Source organism: Geotrypetes seraphini, chromosome 3, assembly GCF_902459505.1.
Source record: "Geotrypetes seraphini chromosome 3, aGeoSer1.1, whole genome shotgun sequence".
Lineage (NCBI taxonomy): Eukaryota > Metazoa > Chordata > Amphibia > Gymnophiona > Dermophiidae > Geotrypetes > Geotrypetes seraphini.
The window spans coordinates 6,146,178-6,167,264 of record NC_047086.1 but is presented as its reverse complement, the minus strand read 5'-3'; the positions used below and the strand labels follow the sequence as shown (position 1 = coordinate 6,167,264).

The following is a 21,087-nucleotide window of genomic DNA, read 5'->3' as shown; positions in this document are numbered from 1 at the left end:
ATAACCCAAGAATTGTGGCTATACTTTTATAATCTGAAGTTGGGGCTGAATGAAAGGACATGACTTGGAGATCTGAACCCTGCTTCTCCCTAGGATTGCTGAAACTTCTGGCATGACTTCCGGACCTGGTTTTTTGAGCTGCTGAGAAGGTGTGTGTGAACCAACTAGCCTGTTGAAAGAACAGCCAGTAATTTCAAGCCTGCCCTATCTGAGGGTTTTCGATAGTTTCTAATTTCCACACTTATCCAAAATGTGTTTTGGTACCTTTTGGTAAGTCCCAGATTATAGTTCTATCTAAACCAGAGCAAGATTCTACTTGTGTGGAGAACTATACGCCTATTTCATTGATCGTTATGCTAAAACACTTTCAATGAGGAGATGGGTGGTGTCCTCAGTGGTTGCAGCTGTAACGGGCTTTGGTGTCTCCGATTCCCTTAGTTGGCTTGCTGGCAATGAAGGTGGAGAACATGGTTCCTTCTAATGTGGTGATGGATGTGATAATGCGAGTGCTTAAGTTCTTAGCAGAGGGTTTGGATCTGGCTGATCTTGTTTTCATCTGGCATAATCCTCAGTTAAGGATACAAGATGCTGTGGTTAGTTGGGCTGACTGGCAAGACAAGGGTATTTGGTATGTTACTCAGCTTCTCTATGGGGGTGAGTTTAAGGCTTTTGAGGAGTTGAGACAGGAGTTTGGTTTAGTTTAGGGGTGTTCAAAATATACTGTTAGTTACAGCTTCAGCATTGTTTGAAAGATTGTAGTTTATTCGGTTTGTTCAGAAGGGAGGTTCTGGTTTGGGGAATTTTTGTGAGGGGTTAATCGGGCAGAATAAAAAAGTCTCAGCCGTGTACCGGACGTTTAAGTTAAAAGGGGTTAATTGATGTATGGCTTTGGAGCACATTTGGGAGCATGGTTTTGGGGAAACAGTGGGGAGGATGACTGGGTGACTTTTTGGACAAGGGTTTCAGTCACACAGTCCCTCATGTGGGTCATCGGGCCCTTTGGACACCCTATAAATGTCACAGTTGTCAAAGGTAGGGAGTCGTTTGTTGGTCTTGTGTCTGAAGGTGGGGACTTTTCAACATATGTTATTTGCCTGTTCTTGTGTACAATTGTTTTGGAAATCAATATGGGGAAGAGTTTTAGCTATTTTTTAATTTTACGTTCCACTAACTTACAGATCGGTTGTTCTGTGGCCTTGGCTTCAGTGTTAAATAAAGCAAAAGCTAAGTTATTTGATGTACTAACGGGTTTAGTGATTCAGCATGCTGGAAGAATAGTTGTGAACTTTCAGATTGTGCCTGGTGGAACGATATTTGTTTGGTGTGGGAGTACGAGGAAGTAGTTGGCGTGTTTTCTAAAAGTATGGAGTTAGTTGGATTCTTCTTGTCAGACTGATGTATAAATTGATAAATCCTGAAAAAGATATCTTGACAAAACTGCTTGGTATAAAAAGCATCTAAAATAATCATTTTATATTGACATTACTTGTGCAGTCATCCAAGCAGATTTTCACTTCTCCCATGCTAGTACTTCATAAAGCATGCGTGTATAATTGTACAAATATACACCCTGCTGTGTGTTAATCCCTGCAAACAGGATTTGACTGCTGATCTGCTGTAACTCGGTAGACAATGTAAAGAGAAATTCGATGCATGGCGTAGCGTTTGTTGAAGCTCTGAAGCTCTTTGAAAGGAAAATGACCCCCCTGCGTGTACTACATGAATTAAGGCTGAAATGGGAAAGCAAAGGGGGAGGGATCCGATATACCTCTTTTCTGTGGCTGCAATCTAGAAACTGCAGCTATACACACTGGCCCCCAGAGAGCTGGATGGGAAGAGAGGAAAACACTAAAGATTATTTCAATTTCCAGGTGGAAACTCTGATATTTACATTACATTAATGATTTTTATTCCGCCATTACCTGTAGAAATGACATTGCTTGTGGATGCCCATAAAATGTAGAAATTGCAAGGAAACGTGGTTCAGGCATGCTTGGGCTCCCTCCTGCTGATGATTGGTGCCGGGGCAGTTCTTCGGCAGGCGGGCTTGGGCTCCCTCCTGCCGATGATCGGTGCGGGGGGTTCTTCAGCAGGAGAGATTGGACATCTGTCCTGCCGGGGAAGTTCAGGGGGGATCGTGGCAGGAGAGATTAGGCATCTCTCCTGCCGCAGTCGTTGCAGGGGGTGGGGGACGACGGTTCCAGGATTCTGTAACCGGCGTTGTTTATGACAGACACCGGTTAGAGAATCCTGCTTTTAGGGAAAGGACTGGCCCCTCTTTCATCTAAAAGGTTTTGTTTTGGGCGTTTGGGACTTGGGAGATTTTTTGGTCAGAATGTGTGGTAAGGATAGGCAGTCTGGATGATTACACTGCTGAACGTAGAGGTAGGCCATTCTAACAACCCTTCATTTTGGATGTTTTTTTTGAGAATGAACATTTCCCTGCTGCCTACTTTCTGCGCCTAGGGACTTGGATGTTTCTTTTGATTATGCCCCTCTATGTGTCCACTGAGGCAAGCAGTTATAAAAAGCATGAGAACAGCATTTTTCATGCTCAAGTAGACACTTACAAAATTGTCCTGGAATGTGGCTTGGCATTTTCAAAAGGACATTCAAGGAAGTACATCATATATGGACACCCATTTCCTATGTATTTTAAAGCTGGATCTGGTTCTAAAATAGATGCCCAAGTACTGGCTACGTCCAGCAAAAACATGCAAACTAAGAAAAGGGCATACAAGAAATATAGACGTCTTTATTGCAGCAGAGGAATGTCCATATTTTAAATGGCTGAATAAATGTCCCTGTGGAAGAATTCACTAATGATCAGAACAGTGGGCTGAGAATCAGAAGCTGCAATTTCAAATACCAGTACAGTTCTTTGTAAATTCCTTTTATTTTTTAAATTGTAAGCCCTCCAGAAAGATAAAAATACCTCCTGTGACCTCCAATACTCCATCCAGTGGAGAGCTGCTTAATCGGAACACCTTTCTGTAACTTGGACTTGCTAAGTTCCAGATCTAAATTCAGATGGCCATCATTGTGGACATGCATGTTCCTTCTCCCTTCAGCAACTTGAGTTTGATGTAATTCTTTTGGCTCCTCCCTAGTCCTCAAAATACCACACCTCCTTGCCATATGGACATACTGCAGTTTTAAACATTCATATCCTGGATGTATAAAACAGGAATTTTGATGTCCATGTAATATGGAAGCCTAAAAGCCAGTTTTCAGACATCCAAAACATGAATAGAGCTTCTAAAATGGCTCTATGCATAGAAGCAGGAACTCAGAATACAAAACACTTAGACATTGTCAGGATGAAGGAGGGGTGAGTGACACTTGTGTATCTTCTAAAACACAAGCACCAATTCTTATGCTCCTCCTCCTGCCTTGGGGTACATATAACTTTAGAAACATAGAAATAGACGGCAGATAAGGGCCACGGCCCATCTAGTCTGCCCACCCCAATGACCCTCCCCTACCTTTCTCTGTGAATAGATCCCACGTGTCTATCCCATTTGGCCTTAAAATCAGGCACGCTGCTGGCCTCAATCACCTGAAGTGGAAGACTATTCCAGCGATCAACCACCCTTTCAGTGAAAAAGAATTTCCTGGTGTCCCCGTGCAGTTTCCCGCCCCTGATTTTCCACGGATGCCCCCTTGTTGCCGCGGGACCCTTGAAAAAAAAGATATCTTCTTCCACCTTGATGCGGCCCGTGAGATACTTGAATGTGCAATTTTCAGGGACACTATTTGATAAAAGGTACATACATGTATATATGGCCTACATAAAGTCTCTTAGAGAGAAGAAATAGTGGATGCCTTTATCTGCTGTCAAGTTTCTATATGCGTCTATGAGCCCTGACTATCTAAATCCCTGATATAAAATTACATTTTGGAGCTGCTTTCCATTTCAGTTTGTTTCCGATATTAAACCCCGAGGCCCAATGCACTAAAAAATGGTTGTTAAGACTGTGTGGGTCGCTGTGGTCCGATTTTTAATAAAACAAAAACTGGTGAAACATACACACCCATCACAAAGAAGAGAGATGGCACACAGCCCTACAATATATCAAACTGGAAACTTTGCCACATGGGAAAAACATTCAGCATCCAACGTGGTATATATCATTCAATGGAAAAAATGTAAAGGAGAAACAAGCCAGATACTATATTAAAAACTGTAATGCCAACCAAGATATCACCTCTGTAGGATGACATTTCAACAAACAGAAAATTGCATCAATGATTTTATGGTGAGAATACGGAAAGGAAATTTTTAAAACTACCCAGGGACATAAGACTTTTGAAATCAAAATGATAAAACTATTTTGAAACCCACAAAACAGGACTCTTTCATTTTTTTATGACTTTGTCACCTCACCCAAACCACCCCCTCCCTCCAGTGACTTGTCACTAAAATGCTTTGATGTTCCACTTCCATATACTGACAGTTGTCAACATCTGCCTATTTATGATGTTTGAAGGAGACAACAACAACTGTGGACATTTAAAATGAAGTATTTATTAAATCAAACTGTTATTTGTAACAGTTACATAAGTTACACAGCATGTTTAAGTCAGAAGTTTTCACATGGAAAAAAAGTTAATTCTTGTATGCAGGCAAAATGATACCACACAACATGTACTTCAGGAAAAGATTTACCATCACATTCAAAGAAGGCCATAATTAAATACATTAAAAAGAAAAATGAAACAATAAAACCAAGGCTCCTTCTTTCCCTAAGGAAGTTCAGCACTGCACCCTACACAAACCAACTTAGGGGACAGTGTTTATCGAGGCAGTGATTTTGATAACTAGGAATAAGGTTCCTTAAAAAACATTTTCAAAAACAGAATTTCAATCTCAGTTGCCTTAATTAACTTAAATCTCACAAAGTGCATATGTGAATATGTGAAAAAAACAAAACAAAACACCCTCCCTCAGTTTGCCTGTCTGTCAGCAGCTGCCTCATGCTTAATACTTAGTGGTCTATCTGAACAAACTGATAGTCTTCCAGAGAAAATGGACAAAAAAAGCCACTGGCAAATGCTTTGCTTTGTTTTCCCTGATGTGCTAGCTTGTCATCTTGTAAACTTAAAAGCAAGGATTACTCAGGTCGTGTAAAGGGAAGGAGAACAAGAAGCCTCAAGCACCACAACGAACATCAGCATTTGGGCTCTTTTGTAGTGTACACGGCCTACTCCAACCACTCCACTTCATCAAACTCCGAATCGTCTTCGGAATCGCTGTACTCCACAGCAATGCGGCGGGATAAGATAGTGGCTACGTCATTCTCAATGCGTTCGTGCTTAGCTTCCTGTTCACGCTGCTCCTCTACCTTCCGAAGCTGGATACCTAGAACACAGCCAGGAAACAACGCAGTGCTTTACAAAGGAAATCAGACTCTACCAGGATCAAGAGCATTTCTAGATGAGTTATAGGCAACACATACAATAAAAATATACATTAAAACAACCTGAATATGGAAGACCCTTTTATAACTCAGCCCCAAAGACCTTGGTAAACAGCAAGGTTTTCAGCTCTTTGTTGAAGGAAAACCAAATTTGGCTCCTGCTACTAAGCAAATGAAAGACCATGCTGTAACTATCCCAACTCATACAAAAAAATATCATACAATAGAAAACTTGTAAATTCACCTAGTCATAGACCAATGTGTCATGTCTTTACAACTTCAACATGTTTAGTAAAGTAAGGTAAGTTTTTAAGCTTAAGAACATAATAGCCATCCCGAGTCCCATCAAAGGTCCATCAAGCCCTACACCATATTATTAGAAAATTATTGTACTAGTGAAGTTTCCCTAACGCAGCTGCTGTGAACTACAGCCCATGTCAGGAACCAACAATAAAACTACTGCATTGTATTTCAAGACTAACCCCCTCTTTTACTAAGATTTAACCGTGCTAAATCGGTTAGCGTACCTTAGTAAAAGAGGGGAAAGTTTAGTTATTTCATCTACACTGCAAATTTGATGCTAAAGTACTTTAGTGAGCATGTACCCCCAGATTTTATATAGATTACCAAAATTTGGGTGCGCAGAGCAGATATGCGCAAATTAAAGAGGGGTAAAAGCGGCTCTCAGGGAAGACAAGGCCTAGCAGAGATATTAAATGAATTCTTTGCTTTGGTCTTCACTGAGGAAAATATGGGGGAGATGCCAGAAATGGTATTCAATTCTCATGAATCAGAGAAACTCAAACAAATCTCTGTAACACTGGAAGATGTTCACTGACTCCCAGTTCGCTTTAGGATCCAGTTTAAATGCGCGTACATAATCTTCAAGCTTCTCTATGGAATATTTGATCCTTTTGTCCCCTTAATGTTGGAATCCCCTTAGACTTTGCCATTTGAGAAACACACAAAGATATGTTAGCATTCCCTTCCGTTAAGGGAATTAAATCTGTTGGGAAGCTCAGTCGATCAAGTTTGTAGAGATCTGGAATGAACTTCCTGACTCCATTAGGCTTTTAGGCCAGCTGAAATTATTTCGTAAATTCCTGAAAACTTTGTTGTTCTCGCAATTTTTAAATGGTTTAACTATAGACTCAATGAAATGATAATATTTGGATTTCAAATATTTTTATTGATTTTCAATAACAAATAGAGAACAAAATCATCAATTAACAGGTGAACAGAAGGGTTCAATAGAACCAACCGGAAAACCAAAAGGATATCATACAAAGTATCTCAAATAGCAAATCTGAGGAAAACCAGAGGGTCCGGGGGAATCCTATATAAAACCTGGGGAGGAAATAAAGAGAAAAGAAGAAATAAAGAGAAGATGAAGATGAATCAAGTTAGAGAGATATTAAAAGAGAGAAGCTAGTATATAAAGGATACGGGACGGACATCCCACCCCCATATGGGAGAGCGAACAAAGAAAGAGAATAAGGACGAGGTCAAAGGAAACTAGGGAATGACAACGGTTAAGGAGAAAAGTGTTGAATGGGTTCCCCATATACGGGAAATAATCCGATTTCTGTTTGAAAATTCTGCTGCTTTCATCTCGTACAGGTGGATCATTAGAACAGTGTTCCACCAGAAAACCACATTAAGTAAGTCGGCAGACTTCCAGTTGTGAAGAATCATTTGAATTGTTAAAGCGATCAATATATTAAGAAGAGATTGTTGACTGGTGGAAAGAGGGTCTGATACCGCTAAAGCTCTAAACAGTAAGATATCAAATGAGAACGCAGAGGAAATAGGAAGAATGCGCTGGATAATGCGCCAGACTTGGGTCCAAAATTCCGTGAGGATAGGGCATGCAAATATCATATGATGGAGATCCACCAAGTCAGATGCACAGTGCCAGCATAAATTAGAGTCTCTGAGGCCAGCTAGAAACATCTTATTAGGTGTCCAGAAGACTTTGTATGCAATAAAATATAAGGACTGGGATAAGCTGGCAGATGCAGTAGGGCGAACGATTCTACTGAAATAATGATCCCAGTCCTTATCAGAACCTCTCCAAGTAGTATAGGGTGACCAAACATCAGTAGTTCTCTTAGATCTAGGGTATAGATGAGAGCGAAGTTCTTTATAGAAGAGCGATTTGGTATGACCAAGTTCCAGACCTATATGTGAGAGTGTCATGAAGGCAGTCGTTTGAGTATATGTAAAAATGGAAGGAGAGCATTTTATCAAGCAATGAGAGAGTTGAATCCAATGAAAGCATTCGGAGGGTGGTAGGGCAAACTTGTCCATGATCTGAGCAAAAGATAAAAGCTTCCCATTGTCTACAATCTGATTCAATGTCCAAACCCCCCTATCTATCCAGAAGTGCCAGCAAATGAGACGATTATCGATACGAAAGGAGGGGTTGTACCAGATAGGCGAGAAGGACGTAAGGCGTTGAAATTATAATATTATAGTTATTTTTCTTATGCTTTTCTTATGTACTTTGATTTTTAATTAGTTTTTCCTTCTCTTATGTTTTCTGTTATGTACTCTAGTCTTAATTATATGTGAACCGAGTCAAACTCCACTGAAAGATGACCCAGTATATAAACCAAAGATTAGATTAGATGTAATGGGTCAATTTGACAAATTGAACAGTAGCAAATCGCCTAAACCAGATGGTATAATCCCAGAGTGCTGAAATCCAACATAGTACCAGAAGATTGTAAGATGGCCAACATGATGCCAATTTTTAAAAAGAGTTCCAAAAGTGATCCGGGAAATTATAGACCAGTGAGGTCTAATGTTGGTACCAGGCAAAATGGTAGAGACTACAGAACAAAATGACACAACATATACATGAGCATGGATTATGAGAAAACCAACATGAATTTACTCTAGGGAAATCTTGCCTCACTAATCTACTACATGTGGATAAAGGTGAGCCAACTGATATTGTGTATTTGGATTTTGAAAAGGCATTAAACAAGTACCTCATGAAAGATGTCTGAGGAAATTAGAAAGCTATGGGATAGGAGGTAATGTCTTATTATGGATTAAGAACTGGTTGAAATAGAAAACAGAGAGTGGATTTAAATGATCAATATTTGCAATGGAGAAGGGTAAATAGTGGGGTTCCCCTGGGGTCTGAGCTGGGACTGCTGCTTTTTAACCTATTTATCAATGATCCAGAGATGGGAATAACTAGTGAGATAATTAAATTTGCTGATGACACAAAGTTGTACAAAGTTGTTGAATTACAAGATGATTATGAAAAATTGAAAGATCTTGTGAGACTGGACGATTGGGCATCAAAATGGCAGATGATGTTTAATGTGAGCAAGTGCAAAGTGATGCATGTGGGAAAGAGGAATCCAAAGTATAGCTACGTGATGCTGGGTTCTATGTTAGGAGTCACTGCTCAGGAAAAGGATCTAAGTGTCATCATTGAGGATATGTTGAAACCCTCAGCTCAGTGTGCAGTGACGGCTAAGAAAGCAAATAGAATATTAGGAATTATCAGAAAAGGAATGAAAAACAAAGAAAGAAATGTTATTATGCCTTTGTATCGTTCTATGGTATGGCTGCAATCCTGGTTGTCATATCTCAAAAAAGATATAGCAGAATTAAAAAAGGTAGAGAGAAGGGCGATGAAAATGATAAAAGGGATGGAATGACTTCCCTATGAGAGCCGGCGTGGCTTACTAAAGAGGTGAAGGAAGCCATAAAAGAAAAGAAGGACTCCTTTAAAGCATGGAAACGCACGAAAACAACCGAAACTTGGAACAAACACAAGGATGATCAGAAGAAGTGTCACAAGGCGGTGAGGGATGCCAAAAAGGGCTATGAGGAGAAAATAGTGCAGGAGGCCAAAAACTTCAAGCCCTTCTTCAGGTACATGAAAGGGAGAAAACCCGCAAAAGAGGCAGTGGGTCCGCTGGACGATCAGGGAAGGAAAGGGTACATCAAGGAAGACAAACAAATTGCAGACAGACTAAATTCCTTCTTTACGTCTGTCTATACAAAGGAAGACACTGCAACAATTCTGGAAGCAGTGAAAGTGTTCAAAGGAGTAACAGAGGACAGCCTTACCACAGTAAAAGTGGACTTGGACCAGATTTACTGCCAAACTCAAAAGTGACAAATCTCCTGGACTGGACGGAATTCATCCGAGAGTCTTGAAAGAGCTAAAAGTGGAAATCGGAGAACTATTGCAAAAACTTGCCAACCTGTCAATCAAAACAGGACAGATACCGGACGACTGGAAGATAGCGATTAAAAAAGGATCAAGAGGAGTACCGGGCAACTATAGACCTGTGAGTCTCATGTCGGTCCCTGGGAAGATGGTTGAGGCGCTGATCAAGGATAGCATAACCCGGCACTTAGACACACACAACCTGATGAAAGCCAGCCAACATGGATTCAGGAAAGGGAAGTCATGTTTGACGAATCTTCTTCAATTTTTTGAGACAAACTGATAATGGAGAACCGGTGGATATTATATACTTGGATTTTCAGAAAGTGTTCGACAAGGTTCCACTTGTAAAACTCCTCAGGAAACTGCAAGGCCATGGAATAGAAGGTGAAATGCTAAGATGGATAGGCAAATGGCTGGAGAACAGAAGGCAGAGAGTGGGCATAAATGGGAAGTTCTCAGACTGGGAGAATGTGACTAGCGGTGTGCCCCAGGGCTCGGTACTTGGGCCCATCTTATTTAATATTTTCATCAACGACCTCGAGGATGGAACATCCAGTGAGATCATCAAGTTTGCAGATGACACAAAGCTATGCCGGGCCATCAAATCGCAGAAGGACAGTGAGGAACTCCAGAGTGACTTGAGCCGATTGGAGAATTGGGCAGATAAATGGCAGATGAAGTTTAATGTGGAAAAATGCAAAGTGATGCACTTAGGCAGAAAAAATAAGGAACACAAATATAGTATGTCAGGTGCAACTCTGGGAAAAACCGAACAGGAAAAGGACCTGGGTGTATTAATCAATAGGACTCTGAAGCCATTGGCGCAATGTGTGGCGGCTGCGAAGAACATGAATAAAATGCTAGGCATGATAAAGAAGGGAATCACGAGTAGATTGGAGAAAGTAATACTGCCGCTTTATGGGACGATGGTCAGACCACACATGGAATACTGCGTCCAACATTGGTCTCCATACCTAAAGAAGGATATAAAAATGCTCGAGAGGGTGCAGAGACAAGCAACAAAGCTAATAAAGGGCATGGAGAACTTGGAATACGAGGAATGACTTAAAGAGACTGGGATTGTTCTCCCTTGAGAAAAGGAGACTGCGAGGGGATATGATCGAGACTTTCAAAATACTGAAAGGAATCGACAAAATAGAGCAGGAAAAAACAATATTTACAATGTCCAATGTGACACGGACAAGAGGATATGGACTGAAGCTAAGGGGGGACAAGTTCAGAACAAATATTAGGAAGTTCTGCTTCACGCAACGAGTGGTGGATACCTGGAATGCTCTCCCTGAAGAAGTAATTGCGGAATCCACTGTTCTAAGATTTAAGGATAAGTTATATGTACATCTCCTTATGAGAGGCATAAAGTGACATGGTTAAGGGTAATCTAGATACACTTCTCCTTATGAGAAGCTCAAAGTGATATGGGGACTAAAACTATGCCAGGGTAGACCTGGAGGGGCCTCCGCGTGTGCGGATCGCCAGACTTGATGGACCTGGGGTCTGTTCCGGGGATGGCACTTCTTATGTTCTTATGAGGAAAGGCTAAAGCAGTTAGGGTTCTTCAGCTTGGAGAAAAGACGGCTCAGGGAAGATATGATAGAGGTCTATAAAATACTGAATTGAGTTGAAATAGGAAGATGTGAATCACTTGTTTACTGTTTCCAAAAATACTAGGACTAGGAGGCATACAATGAAGTTACTAAGTAGATAATTTAAAAACAAACCAGATAAAGTATTTCTTTGCTCAATGTGTAATTAAACTCTGGAATTCATTGCCAGAGAATGTGGTAAAATCAGTTAGCTTAGCAGGGTGTAAAAAAGGTTTGATTTCCTAAAAGAGAAGTCCATAGGCCATTATTATAATGGATGTAGGGAAATCCTCCCTTTATTCCTGGGATAAGCAATTTAAAATCTGTTTTAGTACTTGGGGCCTGTGTTGGCCACTTTTGACAACAGGATACTGGGCATGATGGACCTTCAGTCTGTCCCAGTATAAGAACATAAGAAAAGCCTTGTTGGGTCAGACCAATGGTCCATCAAGCCCAGTAGCCCCTTCTCACGGTGGCCAATCCAGTTCACTAGTACCTGGCCAAAACACAATGAGTAGCAATATTCCATGCTACCGATCCAGGGCAAGCCGTGGCTTCCCCCATGTCTTTCTCAATAAAAGTCTATGGACTTTTCCTCCAGGAACTTGTACAAACCTTTCTTAAAACCAGCTACGCTATCTGCTCTTACCACAACCTCTAGCAATGTGTTCCAGAGCTTAACTATTCTCTGAGTGAAAAAAATTTCCTCCTATTGGTTTTAAAAGTATTTCCCTGTAACTTCGAGTGTCTCCTAGTCTTTGTATTTTCTGACGGAGTGAAAAATCGATCCACTTGTACCCGTTCTACTCCACTCAGGATTTTCAAGACTTCAATCATATCTCCCCTCAGCCATTTCTTTTCCAAGCTGAAGTGCGTGCCCTAACCATTTTATTCTTTCCTCATACGAGATGAGTTCCAATCCCTTTATCATCTTGGTTGCTCTTCTTTGAACCTTTTCTAGCGCCACTATATCTTTCTTGAGATAAGGAGACTAGAATTGAACGCAATACTCCAGATGAGGTCGCACCATGGAGCGATACAGGGGCATTATAACATTCTTAGTCTTGTTAACCAACCCTTTTTTAATAATTCCTAGCATCCCGTTGGCTTTTTTGGCCACTGCCGCACATTGGGCGGAAGGTTTCATTGCATTGTCTATGACAGTGGTTCCCAACCCGTCCTGGAGGACCACCAGGCCATTCGGGTTTTCAGGCTAGCCCTAATGAATATGCATGAGAGAGATTTGCATATAATGGAAGTGACAGGCATGCAAATCTGCTCCATGCATATTCATTAGGGTTAGCCTGAAAACCAGATTGGCCTGGTGGTCCTCCAGGACAGGGTTGGGAACCACTGGTCTAAGATGATACCCAGATCCTTTTCTTGGGCGCTAACCCCCAAGGTGGACCCTAGCATCCGGTAACTGTGATTCAGGTTATTCTTCCCAATATGCATCACTTTGCATTTGTCCAAATTAAATTTCATCTGCCATTTGGATGCCCAGTCTTCCAATTTTTCACAATCCGCATCCGTTTTATCAACTTTGAACAGTTTAGTGTCATCTGCAAATTTAATCACCTCATTTGTCGTTCCAATTTCCAGACCATTTATAAATAAGTTAAATAGCACCGGTCCTAGAACTGACCCCTGCGGCAATCCACTGTTTATTCTCCTCCATTGAGAAAAATGACCATTTAACCCTACCCTCTGTTTTCTATTCGATAACCAATTCCTAATCCACAATTGAACTTTGCCACTTTAATTTTCTGAGGAGCATCTCTTGAGGAACTTTTATCAAAAACTTTCTGAAAATCTAGATACACTGCATCAACCGGCTCACCTTTATCCACATGTTTATTCACACATTCAAAGAAGTCAAGCAAATTGGTGAGGCAAGATCTCTCTTGGCTGAACCCATGCTGACTCCATCTCATTAAATCATGCATGTCTACGTGTTCCACAATTTTATTTTTTATAATTTTTTCTACCATTTTGCCCAGCACTGAGGTGAGGCTTACCGGTCTTAATTTCTTGGATCTCCCCTGGATTTCTTTTTAAAAAATTGGTGTACTGTACATGTCTAAGTCGTGTCAAGCAGGTTCCTATGAATTTCAATTTCTGTGTCAGGCATAGTTGTGATTTGGGGTAGATTATGACAAGTGTTGGAAGTTCTAGCATCCAAAGTCATAGAAACATAGAATCATAGAAGATGACGGCAGAAAAGGGCTACAGCCCATCAAGTCTGCCCACTCTGCTTACCCACCCCCTGTCTATGCCCTAATGACCCAATTTCCTTATCTTGACCCTCGTAGGGATCCCACATGGGTATCCCATTTATTCTTAAAGTCTGGCACGCTGTCTGCCTCGATCACCTGCACTGGAAGCTTGTTCCAATGATCAACCACTCTCTCTGTGAAGAAATACTTTCTGGTGTCGCCATGAAATTTTCCGCCCCTGAGTTTGAGCGGGTGCCCTCTTGTGGCCGAGGGTCCCTTGAGAAAGAAAATATCATCTTCCACTTCGACACGTCCCGTGAGGTACTTAAATGTTTCGATCATGTTTCCCCTCTCCCTACGTTCCTCAAGAGTGTAGAGCTGCAATTTGTTCAGTCTCTCTTCGTACGAGAGATCCTTGAGCCCCGAGATCATCCTGGTGGCCGTCCGTTGAACCGATTCAATTCTGCGCACATCTTTATTGTAATGTGGCCTCCAGAATTGCACACAGTACTCCAGATGAGGTCTCACCATGGCCCTGTACAATGGCATTATGACTTCAGGCTTTCGGCTGACGAGACTTCTATTGATACAACCCAATATCTGCCTTGCCTTAGATGAAGCCTTCTCCACTTGATTGGCAGTTTTCATGTCTGCACTGATGATTACTCCTAAATCTCATTCTGCTGAAGTCCTAGTTAAAGTTTCTCCGTTCATGAAGTACGTCCTGCATGGATTTCCGCTTCCGAGGTGCATGACCTTACATTTCTTAGCATTGAAGCCTAGCTGCCAGGTTGAGGACCAACTTTCCAATGTAAGCAGGTCCTGCGCCATATAATTCTGTAAACTGCATTCACTTACTATATTACATAGTTTGGTGTCATCGGCGAATAGTGTTATTTTACCTTGAAGCTCTTGAGTCAGATCCCCTATGAATATGTTGAAAAGGAGTGGACCCAGGACCGAGCCCTGCGGCACTCCACTGGTCACCTCCGATGTTTTAGAGAGGGTACCATTAACCACCACCCTCTGAAGTCTGCCACTCAGCCAATCATTGACCCATGCAGTTAAGTGTCTCTCCTAACCCCATCGATTCCATCTTGCTTAGCAGCCTGCGGTGTGGGACACTGTCAAAAGCTTTACTGAAGTCCAGGTACACGACGTCCAAAGACTCTCCCAAATCCAACTTTCTTGTTACCCAGTCAAAGAAGCTGATGAGATTGGATTGGCAGGACCTACCCTTGGTGAATCCATGCTGACTGGGATCCCGAAGATTCCCTTCATTCAAGATCGTGTCCAATTTGCTTTTAATTAGTGTTTCCATGAATTTGCACACTATTGATGTGAGACTCACCGGTCTATAATTCTCAGCCTCTGCCCTGCAACCCTTTTTATGCAGAGGAACGACATTAGCTAATTTCCAGTCCAGGGGAACTTTCCCCTTACTTAGGGAGAGATTGAATAGCTCAGCCAACGGTTTCGCCAGGACATCGCTTAATTCTTTGAGCACTCTTGGGTGCAAATTGTCTGGTCCCATGGCTTTGTTCACCTTGAGTCTTGCCAGTTCACTGTAAACGTCACCTGGTGTGAACTCAAAATTCTGAAACGGGTCTTCTGTGCTTTGTGTTGCCTTCAACTGCGGACCGTGTCCCGGTGCCTCACAGGTGAAGACTGAGCAGAAGTATTCATTCAGTAGTTCGGCTTTATCAGAATCTGCTTCCACGTAACTTCCGTCCGGTCTTCTAAGGCGTACTATCCCGCCTGTGTTCCTTTTTCTGTATACCTGAAGAAGGATTTGTCCCCCTTTTTAATGTTTTTTGCCAAAATTTCTTCCACTCGAAGTTTTGCCTCCCTAACTGCCATTTTGACCGCTGTAGACCTGGTCCTATATTCTACTTTTGCCTCTCTTTTCTCCGTGCGCTTGTAGGAGAGAAACACTTTTTTCTTCTCCTTAATGAGGTGCGAGATCTCCGCGGTGAACCATTGGGGTTTATTGTTTCTTTGTCGTTGATTTACTGATTTTATGAAGCGGCTAGTTGCTTCATGTATGGTTGATTTCAGTGTTAACCACTTAGTTTCTACATCATCGGTCTCCGCTTGGTCCTGCAGCGTCTGATGGACGAAATCTCCCATGCGTGCGAAGTCTGTGCCCCGGAAATTGAGTACCTTTGTTTTCGTGTTTGATCTAGGGAAGCCTTTCCTAAGGTTGAACCATACTATATTGTCGCTGGAGGCTAGCGTATCTCCTACTGAGACCTCTGAAACGCTTTCCCCGTTGGTGAGTACCAGGTCGAGGATCGCCTGGGCCCTAGTGGGCTCCGTTACCATTTGTTTGAGACATGCTCCCTTTATGGAGGTTAAGAGCCTCCTGCTATCGCTGGTTGTCGCTGAAAATGAGTTCCAGTCTGCATCAGGCATATTGAAGTCCCCTAGCAGTACAACTTCTCCTCGTAGAGTGATATTCTGTATGTCTTCAATTAATTCTGCGTCCATGTCTTCCAGTTGTCTTGGGGGTCTGTATACCACACCTAGATACAGGCATTTTTCTCTGCCTCTTGCCAGGTTTACCCAGAGGGACTCCCCGGTGTACTTGACATCTGTGATCCTGGTGGTTTTGATGTCCTCTTTAATGTATAGAGCTACCCCCCCTCCTAACCTGCCCTCTCTGTCCTGACGAAGTAGATTGTAGCCCGGTATAGCCATATCCCACCCATGTGAGTCCGTGAACCAAGTTTCAGATATTGTCACAACATCTAGGTCGGCATTCCTTATTTCAGCCTCCAATTCTAGAATTTTGTTACCTAAACTGTGTGCATTGACATACATGGCCCTCCATATCTTGTGTTTGCTAAGTCCCTGTGAGGCGTATCCTACCCGAGTCGGTGTGACTCCCAAAGAACTGTTTGCAATGTGGGTACTTACCTTGGACATGGAAGCGGAGTTTCGACTCACCTCATCAGGATAATTCCTTTCTGCACTAATATGTGAATGGGTACCTTCCCCCGACTTACCTAGTTTAAAGCCCTGTGAAGCAGGCGGGCTAGTCGGTGTCCGAAGACGTTCTTACCCCTACTGGTCAGATGGAGTCCATCTGGTCCCTGAAGTCCTTGTAGCGCTTCCCCATGGTTTAGGAATCCGAAGTTCATATCCCGGCACCATCCCTGTAGCCACTCGTTCGTCCTCAGGATACGTTCATCTCTGGCTCTTCCCTTGCCTCTAAGTGGGAGGATCGATGAGAAAACCACCTGCGCTCCTGTCTGCTTCAGCCTCTCACCCAGTGCTCCAAAGTCTCTGGTGATGGTCTCCGGTGTGTTCCTGGCAGTGTCGTTGGTTCCTATGTGGACAAGAAGCATAGGAAAGTGGTCTCGGGGCGTGAGTAGTCTATCCAGACTGGCGGTGACATCTCGTATCCTGGCTCCAGGCAGACAGCAGACCTCCCTAGATTGCAAATCCGGTCTGCAAATTGGTCCCTCGGTGCCCCTCAGCATGGAATCCCCGATGACTATTACTCTGCGCTTCTTTGGGGGGAGCCGGTCAGTTGTCCCTGGAGATGGAGCTGTGTGTTGGGCCTGCTCCTGTTCCTCATCGGCAGTTCCTTCCTGAAGAATCTGGAATCTGTTCCGCAGGGTGAGTTGAGGGGTTGATATATAGCTGCCCTGTTTGTAAGAAGAAGGAGAAGATGAAGAGATTGAAAATGGGGGGGGGGGGGGGGTCTCCTATGTTTGCCCGTGGAGGAGGTCACCAGCTGCCAGGAGTCAGTGCCGCTAGCCATTTCCTGTATCCCAATTGTTGGTTTCAAAGCTGATGATTTGGGTGTCTCGAGGATGGACTTGTCATGGGCCTGCTCGGTGATTTGGGACAGCTCCTGGACGACTCCGTCGATGTAGGCCTCGTCCTCTCGGATGCTTCTCAGGCGTATCACCTCCTCCCTGAGGCTCCTTAGTTCCTGCATGAGATCTCCATCCAGCTGCGCAGCCTCCTCTGTCTGTGTAGAGACTGTAATGTAGTGCTGGGGGATGGTCTCGGTCTGCACAGAGACCTCTGTCCACCGTCCTGGGTCTTCCTCCTTCTGCACGCAGTCCGTGGTCGCTTCCTGGATCCCCATAGCGACTGGAATACTGGTCTTGATTGTAGACTTCACGCTTCTTGTCCTCCCTGCCATTGCTGTACAATTATTCTTTTGCACCTTCCTCTTATTTGTTCTTGAGTAGCCAAATGTCCAAGTAAGGAAACATATGTATCCCCAATCTGTAGAGCAATGCAGTGATGGTACCAAAAGTGGTGTTTCCCTGCTACAAATCTCATTCATGATCTGGATGTGGGTATAAGCATCCTTTAAAAGTTCAGAGAACATAAACATTCTTCTTGTATCAAGGGTATGAAAGTGGCTAAGGAAACTATCCTGAACTTTTATACATGTCCCGTAGAGCTAGAATGGGATGTAATTATTCCATCTTTTTTGTGATAAAAAAAATACATGGAATAAAATCCCTTCTCTCCTTCTCTTGGTGGAATGGGTTTGACCACATTGGCCTGTAAGAGGGAACAGAGTTTCTTGGCAAGCAATTCCTGATTCTGAGAACTTAACTTTGATGTTCTCAGTGAGCAATATGGAGGACTGTGTCTTCTTGCTTGGAAAAAATTCAGCTCCTCTCTATGGGTAGGCTATCCTGGATTGTTATAGAGATTGAGATTATGCACTGCCAGAGTCAGTGTAAAGATCATATGTGTTTCGACTGCATTGCTAGCTGGGACTTTTGGGCCCTTTGCTAATTTGGAAGGTGGAGGATATCTATGCTTTTCAGAGCTAAAGTACCTCCTGGGAGAGAAGGCTGAGATAGGAGTTGGCCTGGAGAAGGTAAGTGTGACTAAGCATGTCTCAATAATAGTGAGCTCTTGCACTTTTTCTCTGAAGAGATTTTCTATAAGGTATGGATCATCACCTAGTTCCACCTGCACTTCTGGCCTGAGGCCCACACCCATGTGAATCTGCAGACACCAATCTTCACCGACAAGGCTCTTTGTGCTATACTGAAAATACCATAGGCTGCACAGACCATTAATATTCAACTCACAAGAAGTTTGGCTACTAGCTGAAAAAGTTCATCTGCTTTTTTCCTAGGGAAAGTGACTAACTCTGCCACACTGTGCAGAATTATCTACTAGTGTATGCTAAGAACATAAGAACAGCCATACTGGGTCAGAGCAATGGTCTATATTGCCTAGTTTCCAATTTCCAGGTCACTGCACCTGGCAGAAACCCAAATAGTAGCAACATTCCATGCTACTGATCCACGACAAGCAATGGCTTCCCCCATGCCTGTCTCAATAGCAGACTATGGACTTTTCCTCCACAAACTTGTCCAAACTTTCTTAAAACCTAGCTACACTAACCGCTGTAATTGCCTTTTCTGGCAACGAATTCCAGAGCTTAACTATTCTTGTGTAAAAAAAATATTTCCTCCTATTTGTTTTAAAAGTATTCCCAAGTAATTTCATTGATTTTTATTGAGTGTCATTTGTTTTTTGTACTTTTGGAAAGGCCAAAAAAATCAATTCACTCTTACCCGTTCTATACCACTCAGGATTTTGTAGACATCAATCACATCCCCCCCCCTTAATTGTCTCTTTTCCAAGCTGAAGAACTGGTACATAGCTATATGAGATCTAAGCATAATATTCTGATTAAAAAAAATTTCCCCAAAGATTCCAAGGTTCTCACTACTCTCTTTGGCAGCATAGAGAAATCAGTCTTTAATTTTTGACTCTTCTGAAAACAGATCTGACCATCATGGAATGGTGAGGAAGGTACAGCTTCTTAGATCTCAGAGCCTTCTGGACTCTATACATATCGTCAACTACTTTGTTCACCTGCTATACAAAAAGGGGGTGGGGGAGGACTCCCACATCTTCATCTATACTTGCCTCAGGATTCTGTGAATGGACACTGGGAGGAACTTAAGAAGATATCTCCCTGAAAAAAAAAAATGTTGAATGAGAGCTCCTTAGGGGGAGATTTACATCTCTTGTGTAGTAGGGAGGGGTTTGAAGGGAGACTAGTTGACTCCTCCTCTGAGAACTCCTCTGTCTCTTCTTCAGATTCCTAGGAGTGTTCAGACTTGGACTCATAAAAGTACTGTCTGTCTCAAATGACTTTAAATCCTGTGGCGTTAAGGCATTGAGGATCTTCGGTACACCAAGGAAGCTTTCTCCTCTACTGGGCTGGAGATCAACACCAGCATGGTTTTCACCAAGCTTAATGACCTTCAATACCTTGGTGTAGATGAATCACCAGCAAGAGTAGACATGTCTGTTTCAGACTTTAAGTTCAAATTAAAAACCTATCTGTTCAAGGACGCTTTCAACGTTTAACTGTACTGTTAAGGATGCAATCTTTTTGAATCTGACTGATGTACTTGCTACCAGTTCCCCTTCCTAATGTTCGTTCTACTTGTACTTTCTTTATAAACAATGTAGTTCTACCACTTCCCTCTTGTACCAGTTTGTCCGTTTGTCTTATTAAGTCCTCGTACGACAAACCTTCATTGTACTTTTAAATATGTGCACTTTTAATATTGGATGTGCACCACCTTGAATTCTGATTTGGTGGTATAACAAGATTTTAATAAACTTGAAACAATCAACTGCTACTTGCTGAGCACTCTGTCGACTATGGGCATAGGAGGGCAATTTTTCTCATGGGTGAAATTGTTGTATACTAAGCCGCTGGCTGCTCTGTTGATCCATGGTGGATGTACGGAGTCTTTTGAATTGGAATGGGGTACTAGACAGGGCTGTGCCCTATCACCCCTTCTTTTCGCCTTGACGATGGAGCCTTTCGCTAACCTTATTCGTCTTCGTCAGGACATTAGGGGCTTTACTCATGGTGAGGACTCTACTAAGTTGCTGCTTTTTGCAGATATTATACTTACTGTCACGCGCCCGGTGCTCTCTCTCCCGGGAATAGTGGCAGAACTTGAACGTTTTGGCCAGGTTTAAGACGAATATGGATAAGTCCGAGATTCTTAATTTGTCGATGACTCCGGGTGATAGGGTTCAGTTACAACGCCGGTTCCCTTTTAAATGGGCGGCTAAATGTATCAAATATTTAGGGATTAATATTACTTCTAGTCCTCAGTCTCTTTATGATTTGAATTTCCCTCCTTTGCTCATGTCCCTTTGGGAAGATTTTGATAAATGGGAGGCCTCTTCTATCTCTTGGATTGGACGCATCCAAAGTGTGAAGATGATGGTATTACCGAAACTTTTATATCTTTTTCAAGCTTTGCCGATTCCACTCTCGGAGGTCTTTTTCCACAGGCTCTCTAGGAAACTGTTTCAGTATATTTGGAAAAGTAAGCCCCCACAGGTTCAAAGGAGCTACACGATGGGAGGGCTGTCATTAAGTGAGAGTACCCAAGAAAGGGACTTGGGGGTAATAGTAGACAAGACAATGAAGCTGTCGGCGCAGCGTGCAGCGGCCGCTAAGAAAGCGAATAGAATGCTAAGTATAATCAAGAAGGGTATTACAACCAGAACAAAAGAGGTTATCCTGCTGCTGTATCAGGCGATGGTGCACCCACATCTGAAGTACTGCGTCCAATATTGGTCACCATACCTAAAGAAGGATATGGCAATACTCGAGAGGG

General features: G+C 42.6%; 1 protein-coding gene across 5 annotated transcripts in view; it reads right to left on the bottom strand.

Annotated features, from left to right (window-relative positions):
* Window positions 1-4,508: 4,508 nt before the first annotated feature.
* WASF1 (WASP family member 1) overlaps window positions 4,509-21,087 on the bottom strand; it is a 177,966-nt gene continuing 161,387 nt past the window's right edge. For all 5 annotated transcript variants that reach the window (XM_033939544.1, XM_033939545.1, XM_033939541.1 and 2 more), the window contains one exon: window positions 4,509-5,362. In XM_033939544.1, the coding sequence (XP_033795435.1) occupies window positions 5,205-5,362 (158 nt within the window). In that variant the 3' untranslated portion in view covers window positions 4,509-5,204. The remainder of the gene's footprint in view (window positions 5,363-21,087) is intronic.